This window comes from Mycteria americana, chromosome 9 (genome assembly GCF_035582795.1).
Source record: "Mycteria americana isolate JAX WOST 10 ecotype Jacksonville Zoo and Gardens chromosome 9, USCA_MyAme_1.0, whole genome shotgun sequence".
NCBI classification, from domain to species: Eukaryota; Metazoa; Chordata; class Aves; order Ciconiiformes; family Ciconiidae; genus Mycteria; species Mycteria americana.
The window spans coordinates 36,761,474-36,778,204 of record NC_134373.1 but is presented as its reverse complement, the minus strand read 5'-3'; the positions used below and the strand labels follow the sequence as shown (position 1 = coordinate 36,778,204).

The window sequence follows — 16,731 nt, the reverse complement described above, 5'->3', positions numbered from 1 at the left end:
TGTGTTAAATTTTATTATAGACATAACCTGGAAGACTTTCTTCCATTTTTTCATGGAAGAAACATTGTGTTTGAGTTACATGATGCAGTGGGTGCATATCTAGTTATGTGGCATAGGAGGAGGAAAAGTTTCCTTTAGAAGATGGAGTGGCTGGGAACAGACTATGAAGAATTCATCCAGAGCAATTCATCAAAACTAGTTTGCATCTATGACTGAAAGCTACTGGGAATAATAAGTGAAAAGCACAAGGCAGAAGGATACTTGAGTCAGGGGGAAAACAAGCAGAGTAGCCTGTGAAGTTTATTCCCTTCCAGAACTTGAAATATTTCATCATTTCTGAGACTTGGCACTTTTTTCTGTCAGTAAACATTTATAAATCCTCAAGAAAACTGATGGACTGCATAAAGCTGTCAGTCTATTGCTGTCACTTAGTTCAAACAACAGCACTCACTGCTGTATTTCTCAATCAATGGTTTGACTAAGCCCATGCCCTTTGTGTGGTACTATGATACCAACTGGTGATAGTTATTCTTCCAGTTTGCTTTTTATGACAATTTAGAAAATTATGCAATGCTTGAAAAACTTCCCAGATTACTTAGTAGCTGGAGAATTCATGTAATTGCCAGTTGCTTAACTGCAGCCCAAGCAGGTATTGCTATCGAACTCTGACAATTCTTACAAAGTTGCAGAAATTCACCCTTTGTGCCTGCTTCAGATCTTGCCTTGGAATTCCCAGCGTTGATTCTGGTCAGAAGATACTTAGTAAATCTGTATCTTCATGCAGTCCAGGTTGCTATAGGAGAAAAGGGAACTTTGTCATCACCTTGCTCTAAGACTTAAAGGGAGTAGGTTGTCTCCTCACCTCTTTCTTCACAGTTTTTGCTTGGACTTGTGCCTTCCTCTGAATTTGTTAGTGTGTATGAATTTAATATATGTATTTCACCTACTAATTACTAGAGGTAGAACAAGCTCTTGTAGTTCTTTAGATAATGCTTTTGAATTGGATAGGCTTGTTGGTTAGGTTTTGGGGTTGTTTTTGTTTTGTGTTTTGTGTTTTTTTTTTTTCCAGCTTGGAGAAGTTTGTAAAGTAGTGGAGGTAAAAGTTTGTGAAATAGCTGAGAGCCAAGTTTCTAGAATAGCTGAGGGTACACATTTGGAAAGATGCAGCATCATCCATCTAATGGCTTAACTAAATGTCCATCAAATAATTTCCTTTGTTCTTCATCCAGTCTCAAAGATTTGATGAAGAAGCTTGCATGGGCTAGAAACATTTAAGTTCCCTAGACCCTACTTCAGTTAAGAATGTATGTAATAAATAACTGAAGTAAACTAAATAACTTAAAATATGTATAAGAAATTCGTATCAAAGATGGCATTTAATGTTTAGAAAATGTAAATATGCTGAACAGAATTCACTAGTTTTGACTGGGGACTTGGAGTTGTCATTGTCTTTACATGGAGTAGCATTAACTAAGTGACTCCAAAATGGGAAAAAAATCAAGTTCATTTTCTAATAATTTAGCTATTACATTTGATGGGGCAGAGGGAGTGTCTGTTTCTATTTCAAAACAAATGTGACAGCTCTGGAAAGCAGCTTTTTAAAATTGGTCTGACATATGAATAATCCTTAATCATGAAGCAGCAAAACCATCGCTGTTTCTGAAAGACAAAAAAAATTGAAGATGCACTTCTTGCCTTGAAAATGTCTCTTAAGATTACAATTAATATAGCCCTAGACCAAAGCAGCAATTCAATTTTACAATGCAAGCTCTTCAGTAATGCTAACAAATTGAATATACGTTTTTAGAATAATTGGCATACTTCCTTTGAAATTCATACCAAATTTTCTTTTTGTAGTTGATATGTTAGGAATGAAGTCTACTGTTTTTTCCTTTCATTGATTTAGTAAATCCATAACTTAAATTTATAGTAAACAATTTGTAAGTATGGGTTTATCTGTTATATTTACTATTAATTTGTGCTTTTTTCCCCTCTCTTCTTGTTTCTTATTTAGGTGTATGATTGCTGATGAGGTAAGTGATGTTCCTGTTCCTCTAACACCATTTTTCTTGTTTTAATGTACTTCATGCAGATGTGACTTTTTTTGTTTGAGAGATGTGGGCAGAAAGGTTGGTAATGAAAGAAGCCTAATTCCTGTGATATTCAGCAGATATTCTGAAAATATCTATGTGGGGAAAAAAATGAAACCTGACATAAGCTTAAAAGAATCTTTGAGAAAACTTAGAAGGTTACTTTTAATTGGTTTTAGGTAGGTTAAATCTCCTGTATCATTAAATCTTAAAAATATGAACTCAGTTGATTTTGGTTTTTTTTTTTTTTTTTAGCTAGCTATGCAATTATAAAGTGCTATTTTTAATGGATTAGGAGACATTCCTGGCCCAAAGAGGTGGATTTTGAACAGATATGCCTTCCAAAGATGAATTTTCTTAAATGCACTGATCAAGTAGTAATAGTGAAATTCATTACTTCCATACATTTGAAAATTTATATTTTATTTCATATTAGGCAAATTTTAGTCCAGCATTTCTTCCCACAGATAAAACATTTTTGTAATAGAGCATAATGTTTTTGATGTGTTGTCAGTATAAAATCTTACTGAAAAAGAGGTAGTGTTTGGGGATTGATAGAGTCTCCCAATTCTAATTTGGGTTTTCTTGAAACACTAGGGGGAAAGAGGGGGAGAGAGAGATGGATTACTGGGATTAAAGCATCTCCTCATACTATAAAAATCTCATTACAGCTGGACATAAACTATCCTGGCATAGAATGTGAAATTTCTGGAAACTGTGGAGAATACAAAAGCATTCAGGGGAGGAGAAAAGGGAAGCTTGGGAAAAATCAAAATATCAGCACTAGCTATTTGTTTATTAAAACAAAGCTTCTTATTTCCTTCCTTGAATGAGAAAAGAAATTGTGTATAATTATGTTAGCAATAAAAAGTACTGCAAGATATATTTATTCCGAAGTAAGTAATGTATATTTCATAATGACAATAGGTCTGGCACTGGAGGAAATATTGTGCAGTGGTGTGTATCTTGCGCTTGTTGACATACCTCTAAAATAAGAAGAAAATGTTGGTAAAAGAAAACATCAGTATTGTGAACTTGTATGCAAAAAGAAGTTACGTATTAAAACTAGAGATCATATAATTACTGTACATATACCGGGATTATGTGATTATGTAAGGATTAAAGTGCAATAATAATAGTATCTTTTTGAAGGGTATTCTAAAAATATGTCGCCATTCTTTCTTGGAGTGGGGACAGACAACACTTTTCCCCAAAAATTTCAGGTTTTCCATGGCATCCATTTCCACAACTGAGAAAGATGTGTTTAAATCAAAAACCAAGTATCTTGGTTTTTGAAGAAGATAACATAATATCTTCTACGGTTTTTCTTGTCTCTTGCATTCTTACGATCTAGACTGGTGATCAGCTATATGGAATCTAGATTCAGTTATGGGTGCTCCACTGCCAAGAGACCTGCATTTTATTCCCTGCTCATTTCAACTCAGGTGCCTGGATCATCACCAGTGCACCAGTGACTGGGCAGTCTGAGTTAGGGAGACAATTGTGTCAACAAACTAAAAATGAATGTTTTGTTTTGTTTTTTTTTAATTTGGATTTATTTTCAGCTGGCTCAAGCCCTACTAGTGACACAAGAAGGGCTTGCAGGAAAATTTTGTTGAAAATTTGGCAGTTTTTAATGAAAACTTGGTATCACAGTAGTTCTCTGATTAGTTTTCTTTCTAGTAATAGTAGAAATATTAATTATGTTTTCTTCTATACCTGGGAAATCTCCTCGTGATATCATTACATCAGTCCATTTAAACTCAATACTGAGGATATAAGTAAGTTGTTCCTTTATGTCTGTACTGAGAGTCGATAGCAGCAAATCAACTCAAATATCCACCCGCCTCTGGAAAACCTGAACAGAATATTTTAAGGCCAGTCTCTGTTTTAGTGCTTAACAGGAGTCTGAAACTACCTCTTGCCATGTGAGCAAGTAGAGAAAATAGCTGCATTCTTTGATAAAATCTTGGAGTTTTTATTTTTTAAATAAACCCCTAAATTCTGGATCTTATGTTCATCTGTTGCTATTTATATTCATAACTCATTAGATGGGAGCGTTCCTACCTCGACAATATGAAGCAAGTACTTTCTTGTTAAATGTATCTCTATGTATTGTATCTTTAGCTTTCACCTTGTCTGTAAATCTGAATTCTCCACTAGGTGGGCTTCCTCTTCTGTGTTACAGAATAAAGACAAACTATTAGCTATGGCGAATGACAGCATAGTCTCTTTTCATTGACCTACTGGGTCAAAAGCAGAGTTCTTCATATAGATCTTCCTTTGTTCTTCAGTTGCCTATGCAACTTAGGACAAAGTTGTCATTTTTATGTTAAGATGACATCCCATATTTTGCTTTCCTTTGAATAGTCTTTTAAAAATGTTTTTGGTAGCTTAACAAGTTAGAGTTGAACTTTATAGTTTACCCTACTAAGGCCCTGAACAGAAAATCTTCTGAAATTAATGGAAATGCTTCTTTTAGCTTTAATGAACTAACCAGATATAACATACGTATTAATCCATTTAAAGAGAAGCATCTTCTCTTTAATAAAAGATGATCTGTGGTAACAAATTGACAATGAAATAGATGCTGTGTAACTGGCTCTTTGGCTTTGTTTCTTTATCTGGTTCTGTCTTTGCAAAATATTTTTGGCTCTTCTGAATGGAATATGCTTTCTGAGCAGAGACTTCTATTTTTAATTCTTTTCTTTTCTTTTCTTTTCCCAGATGGGGCTAGGTAAAACAATTCAAGCGATTGCCATTTCCTATTACTATAAAAATGAATGGCCTCTCTTAATTGTAGTGCCTTCATCTCTGAGATACCCTTGGGTTGATGAGATGGAGAAGTGGATTCCAGAACTCTCTCCAGATGATATTAGCATCATTCAGAACAAAACTGATACTGGGTGAGTAAAGCTCATTATTGTTCTATAGAAAGGTTTGTTCAACCCCTACTGCTCAAGCAGGGCCACCTAGAGCTGGTTGCCCAGGACAGTGTCCAGGTGGTTTTTTAATATCTCCAAGGATGGAGACCCCACGACCTCTCTGGGCAACCTGTTCCAGTGCTCAGTCACCCCTGCAGTAAAAAAAAAGTGTTTCCTGATGTTCAGAGGGAACCTCCTGTGTTTCAGTTTGTGCCCATTGTCTCTAGTCCTGTCACTGGGCACGACAGAAAGGAGCCTGGCTCCGTCCTCTTTGCACCCTCCCTTCAGGTATTTATATACATTAATATATGTATATTACCCCCCTGAACCTTCTCATCACTAGGCTAAACAGTCCCAGTCAGCCTTTCCTCATAGGAGAGGTGCTCCAGTCCCTTAATCATCTTCATGGCCCTTTGTTGTACTCTTTCCAGTAGATCCATGTCTCTCTTGCACTGAGGAGCCCAGACCTGGACACAGCACGCTAGGTGTGGCCTCACCAGTGCTGAGTACAGGGGAAGGATCACCGCCCTCAACTTGCTGGCAATAGTTTGTCTAATGCAGCTGAGGATACCGTTCACCTTCTTTGCTGCAAAGGCACAGTGCTGGCTCATGTTCAACTTGGCGTCCACCAGGACCCCCAGGTCCTTTTCTGCTAAGCTGCTTTCCAGCTGGGTGGCCCCTAGCATATATTGGTGCCACAGGGTTGTTCCTCCCGAGGTGCAGAACTGTGCACTTTTCCTTGTTGAATTTCATGAGGTTCCTGTCTGCCCATTTCTCCAGCCTGTCGAGGTCCCTCTGGATGGCAGCATGACCCTCTGGTGTATCAGCCACTCCTCCCAGTTTTGTATTATTATATTATGGTAGTTACTCATCTCCTTTGAAATTGAGAGGTCTGGTTTTTGCAAAGTAGCAAGTGCTTGTCTGCTGAAAATTAGATTACTTCAGCGTATCTCAAATTGAACATATACATTTATTTCTCAACTCTGATGAATTAGCTTGTATTTATTAGCTTCTGTAAAACATTTTGAACACATTTTTGGAAAACTTCTGGTATACGTTACAAAATAAGGAAGTAATTACTGTTAAAATTCTATTTAGTGCACTGAGGAAATTTGTAAGTTAGAGTAAGTATTTTCTAAATAACTGTGAAAAGGTCATCATGACCTAGGCTTTCTGTCTTTAGACTTAATAGCATGAATTTATCAGAGAGACTACAAGTCTTGCGTGTTACTAGAATAACCCTCCTATTACACTGAGTTACAAGGGTATTTTTTAGTGTTCTTTACTGAAAATGGCTTGGTTGATTTCATGGTAATGTCTAGATGTTGTTTGAAAACTTCTGGGTAAGGCAGACTGATCTTCATGTTGTCCGGAGAGTATCAGAAAGTGACTTGACTGCCAAGATGTGCAGATGAGACAGTAGCTTGGAACCTTCCTTGTGGTAACCAGAGAAATCCGACTGAAAATGCATTTTAAAAGCTTAATCAAGGGGTAGTTGCTACTGATAGTCAAAATTTAAGTTTATCATAGGAATATGGGAACTAAAATAAGGATCCAATGAGCCTTTTTTTTTTTAAGCTATTTAGCTAAAATGCACCCAAACTTAATGCTTATAGTGCTGAACGCAGAAAAGAGAAATGTGGAATAAGGGAAATGATGGCAAAAGTAAATGACAAACAGAATTCTGTTCATTTTATCTTTTAAGATTTTTAAAAGGAGTAGACCTTAACCATTATCACTTACTGTTATTTAACAACAAGGGAAGAGGAAAACTTGAGTTTCTGCTTGTTTAACGCCCAAGAGGCTTCCTAGCTGTAAGTGAGGTGGCTGTTGAACTAACTAATATTTTAACATTAAAAAGTGTTTTATGCATTTGCAAGAAAATGCAAAAATACAGCTGCCAAACTTGGGTTAGCATTTTGTTAAATGCTGCTTCCATATGTTCAGCTCTGATTTCTCTCAGTTCAATACTTTGCTTTTCTTCAAAACTTCAGCAATGGAATTTACTGCTTGAATGTTGTTTAACTTCTTAATTTAAACAGGTTAAAATATACTTAGGCATCAGTTTAGGTTCTTATAAATTCTAAGTAAATTTGAAATTGGATGTTTCTTGAATAAATTGGTTCCACTAAGAATAAATAATTGTATTTGTAATTTTTTTTATCCACCCTTCACAAAGGGGGAAATTCTTGTTTTCCTGGTTGCTACATTTATCTATACAGTAACAGCCAGAGTCTGTAGTGCATAGGCCACAGTGCCAGTGCTCTAACCATTGCCTCTCCTTCCATATCTGGAAGCATGAATGTGCACATGCATATACTTTCTTCCTCTCAAATACTCAAGGAAACTTCAACTTAGTTGTTTTTTTGATCTGTTGCTACTGGAGAACAAAGAAAAATCATGCCAGCAGAGTGGTAGTGTCTGACAGATGGGTAGACCAGCTGTGACTCTTGTTGTGGTGACTTGTTTGTCTAATAACTTTAAGACTTCCTGTGCTGCTCAGGGGCTCCGGAAGGGCCATAGTGCTCTCTAGTGAGTTTAAAATCAATTTATGCCTTGGGCCTATATATGTCTTTAAATTTATTGTAAGAAGTTCCTTTCCAACTAAATACTAATTTTTCATCTTGTGCCTTGTTGATTCCCTGCTTCCAGTTTTTTGTTTTCTTCATATTCTCTTCGAGCAAAAAAGCTGGATAGACAGCTCTGATACTAATGTTTTTTTTCAGGTGGTGAGGTTCAGCCCAGACTGTACTTTTACAGTACTCAAATACTCAAGAGACAGTCTAGTTAGTCATCTTAGGCTGCTGGTAAGGTGATTCTTTGTACACAGAGCAGTAGATAGCTTGCATAGAGACATTATTACTTCAGGTGTTTGGGTGCTGTTTACATAGCGTGCTCATAAGGATCTGACTTGTGTGTGTAACTTTTTATTCAGGAAGTGGATTTGTCCCATGCGATACTCCTGGAAGGGAGCACAAGTTGAAGCAATGCAACTAGATAAATGAACTTCCTTTTAAATGCAGTGTATGTCTTCTGAAAATGGTTATGAAATGTGCGTGATTTATAAGTGTGAGCTGCTAGAATGTTTTAAACACCAAAAGCTGTTGTTATTAGCCTAACAGCCCACTAATTAATCAATCCGAAAGGTGTCATACATACCTTCTTTAAAAAAAAATTAGTTTGGTATAATTCCTTTGCTATATTAATTTTCCTACAATGAAAATTTACTAAGAAAACTTCTGGATTTTCTCTTTCAGGAGAATATCAGCCAGCAAAGTAACGATTCTGGGGTATGGCCTGTTAACTTCTGATGCACAGACTTTGGTAGATACTTTGTACAGGCAGAACTTTAAGGTAGTTGTGATTGATGAATCACACTATATGAAATCCAGAAATGCCACCCGCAGCAAGATTTTGTTGCCACTTGTGCAGAAAGCTCTTAGAGCTATTCTTCTTACTGGAACTCCTGCTCTAGGAAGACCTGAAGAGGTATTTGACATATTGCATTTTGGTTTGGTTTTTTTAAGGATGGTATCAGTAATAAATGAACAATTTTGTAGTTTTCTTGAATATATACAATTACATGCATTATGACATTAAACAGTGTGCTAGCTGCATTAGGAAGCACAAGTATAAAACTAAAACAATGTCTTTTAGTTTAAGTTGATTATATTGATGTTTTACAAACTTGTTTCAACCTCATGCACAGGTGACTTGAGACAGTGTTTCTTATAAGAAATTAATCTCACATGTAGCAGACTGACTGTTGGGTGAAATAGAAAATAAAGAGCCTAAGTAGAGAACTATTTGTTTCTACTGGGTAGGAGAGTCCTTGGTAGACAACTACTTGTATTAAATCTTCTACGTCATCATCTGATATAAGGAAGTCCTTTGTTTATCGCTGGTCTTTTGAATATTCCTAATGTTCACTTGTATTGCATAAGTGGAAAAAATATATCCTGTGCTTGTTGCAGTCCAGAAAGACAAATTTTCCTTTGAAGGAAGTTCAACTTACAGAATTGGGGAGGAGCAGAAAGGAAACCAAAAACCACTTGGGTTTTATACTGAACTCAAGAAAACTGCCTTTATTTATCAAATGTAGAAATAAATGGAATATAAGAGCTGATTTGTATCCAGGGAACTTATAAGGGTTATATAAATAATACTTTACACTTTAGAGTTTCTTGTTGTGTAAATAGAACTTATGCCAAGACCCTTTAATAATTTAATTTGTTCAGAGCGGTTATAACTTGAGAAAGATATCCACTGTATGAAAAAGGGCTTGGTGTATTATGAGTGTTTGCTTAAAACTTTAAAACAAATATTTATATCTATGGGTGTGGATAATTATGAAACTTCCTGCACATGTACTAAAGACATTGCAACCATCCCTGGAAGAAGAACTGACGATAGAAGGTGTTATATTTTATACAGTGCATTGATACGAAGACCAGTAAGCAACATTGCTGAAGGTCTTCAAAGGAAATTCCATACAAGCTGTCCTTGATCACAGTAATGGGGGTCAAAATTCATGACCAAATGGAAAACAATTTGAGACATTTTTATAGTGATACCGAAGTTCTGCCATGGCTTATAAGGCAGAGTGTAAAAAGCATTACGTCTCTTTAATCAGGTTTGTGTCATAATCAGAATCTTTCTATGAAGTCTTTAAATGGAATATGTATAGAAAATGAAAAGCATTATTCATTTATATTTATGTACATTTATAGCAAATAATTACAGGCAGTTTCTTGTTTGGCCTAGATCTATGTCAAAATAGCAGGATTTCACTTGGGCAAATAAATCGGGTTTGGTTTTGTTGGTGGTTTTTTTTTCTTTAATACTGCTTTTCAGTTCTCTAACTTCTGTCTTGAAAGAAGCCTGTGAAGACCAAAATTAGGCTGTAGTAATTTTCTTTTTGGGAGAGGTCACTAGCATGTGACTAGGTAATATGAAAGCTTAAATGGCAGAAGTGATGTAGAGTAGACTTAAGAGAATAGCAGGGAGATGCATTTAGGAGAGAGCCTTCCATATTAGTGTTGTCTCTATGCTACCCCCTGCTACCCCTCAACAGTGTGTCTTGGATCTAGTAGTGATCTTTGAATCCAGAAAGCTTTGACAGTAAAACAGCTTGTAAAGTGGGATTCTTTCTGGCGAAGGTTATCTAAACTGATATTTACCTCCTGTTACTCAACTGGGAAGAAAGGTGTGAAATTTCTGGTCTGTATTGACATTGTCTATTTTTTGAAGTAAAAACTTAAGAATGAGTAGATTTTTCATGTGTTTTAAGCAGCAGACTATTCATGGAATACCTGCACTGAAGCTTTGCAGAAGCCCATGTACCTGGAAAATGACAAAAATTGTATTTTTAGGAATAACATCTTCTCATCCATGTTTTCTTGCTCAGTATAAATCTTTCCAAGTCGTCAGCACTGTGTTACAGTGTTCAGGGTGCTCTGCTCTTTGAGGGCTTCCCACAACTGTCCTGTCTCAAGACACATGCGTACTCTTATGGAATGTCTTTTGCATGTGTGCCAAGCTGTGTATTTTTTGTGCAACTATTGAATGTAAACTTAACACAATAATCATGTAATAATTATTTCTGAATAGTCTTACATTTGCAGGCAATTTTTCACTATCACTATTTTTTTTATACAGCTTTTCATGCAGATTGAGGCACTGTTTCCAAGAAGATTTGGAACTTGGAGTGAATATGCCAAAAAATACTGCAATGCTCGTGTCAGGTATTACTGTATTTGCTCATTTATGTTCCTGTGAATGTCTTTGATTTTCTTGTCATGTGAAGTGAGAGAATCAGTAAGTAGTACCTCTATAGCTGTATCATACCATCTTGCCTGGAAAACCAGGGTCAGATACCATCTCCATCAAAGAGGATTGGGAAAAGGATTAAATTGACAGGAGACTTTATTTGAGGACAAAAATTAAAGTTTGAAATAAAGGCTAAATGCCAGCATTCTGTTAAGTAAAATGATTTACAAATTTATTGTCGTTAGTATGAGGTGCATAGGTTTTACCTTTAGAGCTGGAGTTTCAGCTACAGCTGAAACTTAGGAGTCTCTGTCTTATGCTCATATCATGTGATAATTTACATCTCTCTTTATTATGGGATCCAGTCTTTTTGCTATCCCACCATACTTGGGTGGACAAAAAATTCCAATACTTGTCTCTGTATTTTAGAGATTGACTCAGTAAAAGTAAAGGTATAAAACTCCCAAAAGCACAGTAGTGTGTTTGTAATTCTGTTTGAGGGATTGAATATAGGCATTGCAAGTTCTTGTCCACCACCTTGCCTCCAATTTGCTAGGTAACATTGCTCATTACACATTTTTCCACATATGTGCCTAATGAATTTTAATGCACTTTTATCCCTTGCATCTTTAATGAATTTTCATGTTTCATGTGCTTTAAGTTATCAACTTCAGGAGGATTCATTTCGCTCTGACTTGCTTCCCTCAGCTCTAGTTTAATGATTGGTTTCTCTAGCTATGTTCTAAAATAGAGGGGATAGAAGAAACTCTGATTTGAAATGCTTAATTTTACCCATCTGAATCTATGTTACAATGTGGAATGAAAGAAGTTATGAGAAGGGAACAACCTTCAAAAAAATTTCTTAGCTAAAAAATTTCTTATCTACAACTTTGCATATATTCAAAACAATAGGTTTTGTCAGCTAAATTGGCTAGCATTTAGATTTAATTTTTACAGTAATAATTACATGGTTTCATTTTCATATAACTTGTTTTTCTCCGTCATATGCATTTTATCAGTATTTAACTTCAAATAACATGGAAGAGTGCTGTTTAATTTTCAGACAGAGAAATTCTATTTTTTCCGTGGTGTTTTGACTGAATGCATCTGTAATTTTCACACCACAAGTGTGCGTGGGTACAGCATGGTTAGCTACTCAATCATAGATGATTATCTTATTTTTGGAATACCATAAATGTAATAAAAATCAAGTTCAGGGTTTGGCAAGCTTTCAATAAATAACTTTGTCTTCATGACTTGGCTGAAACAAAACATCCTGTGGTAAAAAACTTGATGGGATTATTTTATGCAGCACTGTCTGTGAAAATGTTGTGGGTTTTGTTACTTAGGTGTTCATAGACACCTGTTTCTAAAGATGACGTCCAAAGTGTTTCTGTGAGGTTTTGCCTACCATTTCTTTGATATCCCTAACGCTCAAGCTGAAGGGAGGAAACCTTTCTAATAACAGCCATATAAATAGACCAAAGAAGGGATATGGGCAAAAGATAGCATTCCGAGTGTGTTATGCCAATGCTTCACCAGTGTAGAAGTGAGTCCCTCAGCCCCTTTCCTGAATTATTATAGGCAGCCAACTAGAACACTGTTGATAAGCTCAGTAAGGCTTAAAATTTTCTAAATGATACTTAAAAAAAATTTACCTGTAAAATTACATGCTTGGAACATACTCTCCTGGCCTTGGAAAAAGCTACCTGGGCTTTTCTCCAAAGGCAGCAAAATCTGTTACGCTCATTATTTTGTTATCTCTTGGCCATGTTGACAAGAGAAAAGCTGCTGTTCCTGCTGCAACACTTCCTTAAAAACAACAAAGTAAAGAAAGAAAAAGGAAGGCTAAGTTAATAAATTCTTTCTCTTTTCAACCTTTACCTTTTTAACCTTAAACCTACTTCCTCTATTTAACCTTGTCATTAAATAGTACTACATTTAAAGCTGGTACCTTTAGCTTTAAATCCTGTCTCTGACTGTAACTAAGAGGGAATTCTCAGGGAGGGGAAACAAAGGAATATTAATGGTGATATTTGCAGCTTTCATGATAGTTTCCTTATCAGTGGTTCCCATCTATAATATAATAAAGAGCATTCTCATGGTGGTATAGTCTTCTCATTAGTCCATTGAAACAAGAGTTATAAAATGATACCTGAATGATAATTCCTGTAGAAAGGGAAGTTTAGCTGGGATGAGATAGAGGACTGTATGTACCTGATGGGTAGTAATGCCTGTGGGCAGTGGTATTTGCTGGGAAGTTAACAGCTCTGACTTTAGTGTTGGAAGGAATCAGACAGAAAGCAATCATCTCTCTGGCATAAACAGGAACAGGTGTTGCTATCCAGCACACCTTCATATTTAAAAGTGTTTTAAAATTAATTATGTACTGAAAGCTTCTAGTGAATATGAAGGAGCTAGTTTTCATCCTCAGGTGTTGATTTTTTTTTTTCCCCATTTCAGGTTTTTTGGTAAAAGAACTCAATGGGACTGTAGAGGAGCTTCAAATTTAGAAGAACTACATCAACTTTTAAGTGAAATAATGATCAGAAGACTGAAGAATGATGTTCTAACTCAGTTGCCTCCCAAAGTTAGGCAACGTATTCCATTTGACCTCCCACAAGCTGCAGCTAAGGTAAATTTTCCACTTTTGCTAAAAACACATTTGTTAGTAAATAGAAATATCTGTGTATTCATATGTATTTATATGTATGCATGTGTATCTTATGTAGTTCCAAAGAATGTATGAATATATAGCATAGCATCTCTGTTGTTATTTTTAAAATATAACATGAAGAACATGAATATGGCAAATTTTTGGCATCAGATAATGATAAAATTTGCTCTAATTCTAGTACGATTTTCTTCCTTTCTGTCTTCCTTTCCTTTAGATTTTGAATCCTACAGTTACTTTTAGACAAATTTGATAGAGTTCTCACATATACTCAGTTCCTAAACGTTTCATGCCTGAAATGTACATATTGAGGTAGAACATGCTTTGTACTATATATCTAACCACTGATCTCTTCTGCCAATTAGAATTTGAATACCACTTTTGCAGAGTGGGAGAAATTAATGAGAAATCTGAATTCAGATGCCACTGAAAGCCACTTTTCCCAAGTCATGAATCTAATCACACGCATGTATAAAGAAACAGCCATTGCCAAGGTAAGCGTGGAAGTCTTTTCTTTAAATATATTTAAAATAGCCAGTGTGCTTTTAACGTAATTAAATTAGTAGTATTGACCTGAATACTAGATGAGGTTGTTCGGTTTGTTTTGTAATCGTGACGTGGAAAAACACCCTTTTTCCCCTGTATGTTTATGGAATAGGCTGAACCCCATTATAATTACCTGAGCTAAGTGTTAAAGCTGTTACTGATTAGATATCCACCAAGCTGGCTGAGACTGTCCAGACATAGTCTCCCAACAGCACTAAATGTGTCTTACTGACTTAGGGATATACTGAAGGTGGATACTTCAGGGACATAGCTGTGTGTCGGCAGCTGCTGCAGCTGACCCAGGACAGTGCTGATGCAGCCCTTACGCAGACAGAGTTCTGTCAGTACTGGTTCTCCCCCCATGGATAAATGTGGAAGAACAATCCCCTCTAGCTGGTCTCTTTCTATTTTATCAAATGGGACCACCTGTTCTGTATTTTCTTCCTATAGTACTGTAGCTTAAGATGTGAGGAAAAACAAGTTAATAACCAAAATCCTTTACACACCTACTTTTTACCCTGTTAACAGGTTTCATTATGCTAACCTATTTTTAGAAAAGGGGGGGGGAGGTTCTGTAGGCTGCTGGAGCAGTAGGAGTTGAGAATCTGACCAACTCCTTCAAATTTTTCTCTCCTTATCTTAACAATATCACTGTGGATCTGTTGCTATTTCTTCCCCGCTTTTCTAGTCTCTCCCCTACCCTCTGTTAATCCATTTTCAGGATTAGAGACAAAAAACAACAGACAAAAAAAAAGAGAAAGAAATCTGAGGATAATGCAGTGGGTATTGCATTAACCATTGATCACTGATAAATTTTATTATTAACTGTCATCATTACTTTCATAGTTTTTGTAAAAGATACTGAAAATTATATTTGACACAAAAGAATTCAATGAATGTTTAAATAGAGCAATCTTTTATGGTTATGGTATCATGAAAGTATCAAAATTATTCTTTCAGTTTTGATATATGGCTTTCTGGGTGCAGATACAGAAGTTCTGATTACACAATACCTTGTCCGTTTGAAATATGTTTGGGAAGAAATCAGTTTTGGGTTTTTTTTTAAATATGGCTTAAAACATCAAATAATAATGTTGTAACTAAAATGGGTTTTTACTTACATCTTAATCTGGAAGAAGTACCATTTAATTATGTGATCTTTTGAGGATAAAGTTAGTTGTTTTTTTTTTCTCTGAAGGAATGAGATAGGTTTCACAAAGACATAAAGTTGTGGTATTTTTTTAAACAAAAATAATTTGAATAATTTTATACTTTAAAATGTTTGATAAAGTCTTAAATGGATAACAAAAAGTATGGTCATTTATCTTCTCATATTACAAGAAATTGAAAGACATGAAAATAAAAACTGTCTTTTTGAACATTTCGTATGTCTGATTAATGAAAACGCACTCTCTTATTCCAGGCAGGAGCAGTAAAGGACTATATCAAAATGATGCTTGAAAATGACAAACTGAAGTTTCTAGTTTTTGCTCACCACTTAAGCATGCTTCAAGCCTGTACAGAGGCAGTTATAGAAAATAAGGTAATGATTTAACAAATGTGCACACAAATTTAACTTCAGACTTTACAAATACGTATGAGCTGTGTTTGAATTCAGTAGAACTACTGTGTGTACAGGAATTTATGGATTTTAAGTATATACAGATCAGTGCCTCTGGATAAAAGGGATTGTGTGGTTTTGAAGAAATGTTTTGTATTCAAAGATAATATAAACACTCATATGTAGTATGATACATTATTATTGAGTCAATGTTGTAGGCAGTTGTTTCCCAAGTTTTTCCACCGATGTGCTTCTGTCTCCTTTCTGTTTTTTACAGAATGCTATCATCTCACCTGAACATTTAATTCAAAGCACTAAAAAATATTTGCAAACAACTTTCATATTATTTTGATCATGGACTGTCAACCATTGCTAGGGAATGGTGGCTAATTTTGCTATTTAATATTGTTATTATTTTGCAAATGCTTGGAATTTTAGTAAATCATGTTGAGGAAATTACAGATTCTTCTATGGAGTATTCCATGTAAAGATCCTGTGTTGTTCTGTCTCCTTTTGTAAACAGGGAATACTAAGTCTGCACTTCTCTGGATAAAGAAGCTTAATTGTAAATCAAAGGCCAAAGAGTACTGATGTATCACTATCCCTATGACAGGAATATAAGAGATGTTTTCATATTTTTTTATTGGGGGACAGAGGGTGATTGGGTCGAAAAATGGACACAGATAATTTCATTTTTGTCTCTATTATGATATGTTATAGGTTCGCTACATACGAATAGATGGAAGTGTTCCTTCTGCAGAAAGAATACATCTTGTTAATCAGTTTCAGAAGGATCCTGATACCCGCGTTGCTATTTTGAGTATTCAGGCAGCTGGTCAGGTAGGACAAAAAAGAAAATATGTGAAATTAGTATCTATATTCTTCAAGTTTCTTAAGTCACTGGTGACTGCAGTGATTTACAGAAGGCAGTTCATGCAATATGTCTTTTGTAGACTCAGGTATTCATTTTTTGCACTAATCATGTTAACTGTTTTAATCCTCTGTTGAAATTACTTGAGTAAAATCAAGATAAGCAGCAGCATCTCATTCTGGAATAATTAGTAAAAACTCAATTTCTCTAAAAGTACCAGATTAATAAGAAATAAAAGTTACTTCCATAATGAAAATCACTATGCAGTCTTTGCACAATATTGAAGTATTTTCTGA

General features: G+C 35.5%; 2 protein-coding genes across 9 annotated transcripts in view; one reads left to right on the top strand and one right to left on the bottom strand.

The window, feature by feature from the left end:
• Positions 1–16,731, bottom strand: part of RAB3GAP1 (RAB3 GTPase activating protein catalytic subunit 1) — an 83,613-nt gene that overhangs the window by 17,346 nt on the left and 49,536 nt on the right. The gene's annotated exons all lie outside the window — the stretch shown is intronic.
• ZRANB3 (zinc finger RANBP2-type containing 3) overlaps positions 1–16,731 on the top strand; it is a 54,977-nt gene that overhangs the window by 22,310 nt on the left and 15,936 nt on the right. For 7 of the 8 annotated variants that reach the window (XM_075511200.1, XM_075511198.1, XM_075511193.1 and 4 more), the window contains 8 exons: positions 2,015–2,033; positions 4,818–4,996; positions 8,272–8,503; positions 10,673–10,758; positions 13,247–13,418; positions 13,823–13,951; positions 15,427–15,546; positions 16,285–16,404. In XM_075511200.1, the coding sequence (XP_075367315.1) occupies positions 2,015–2,033; positions 4,818–4,996; positions 8,272–8,503; positions 10,673–10,758; positions 13,247–13,418; positions 13,823–13,951; positions 15,427–15,546; positions 16,285–16,404 (1,057 nt within the window). The remainder of the gene's footprint in view (positions 1–2,014; positions 2,034–4,817; positions 4,997–8,271; positions 8,504–10,672; positions 10,759–13,246; positions 13,419–13,822; positions 13,952–15,426; positions 15,547–16,284; positions 16,405–16,731) is intronic. The other variant, XM_075511199.1, reaches the window with a different exon arrangement.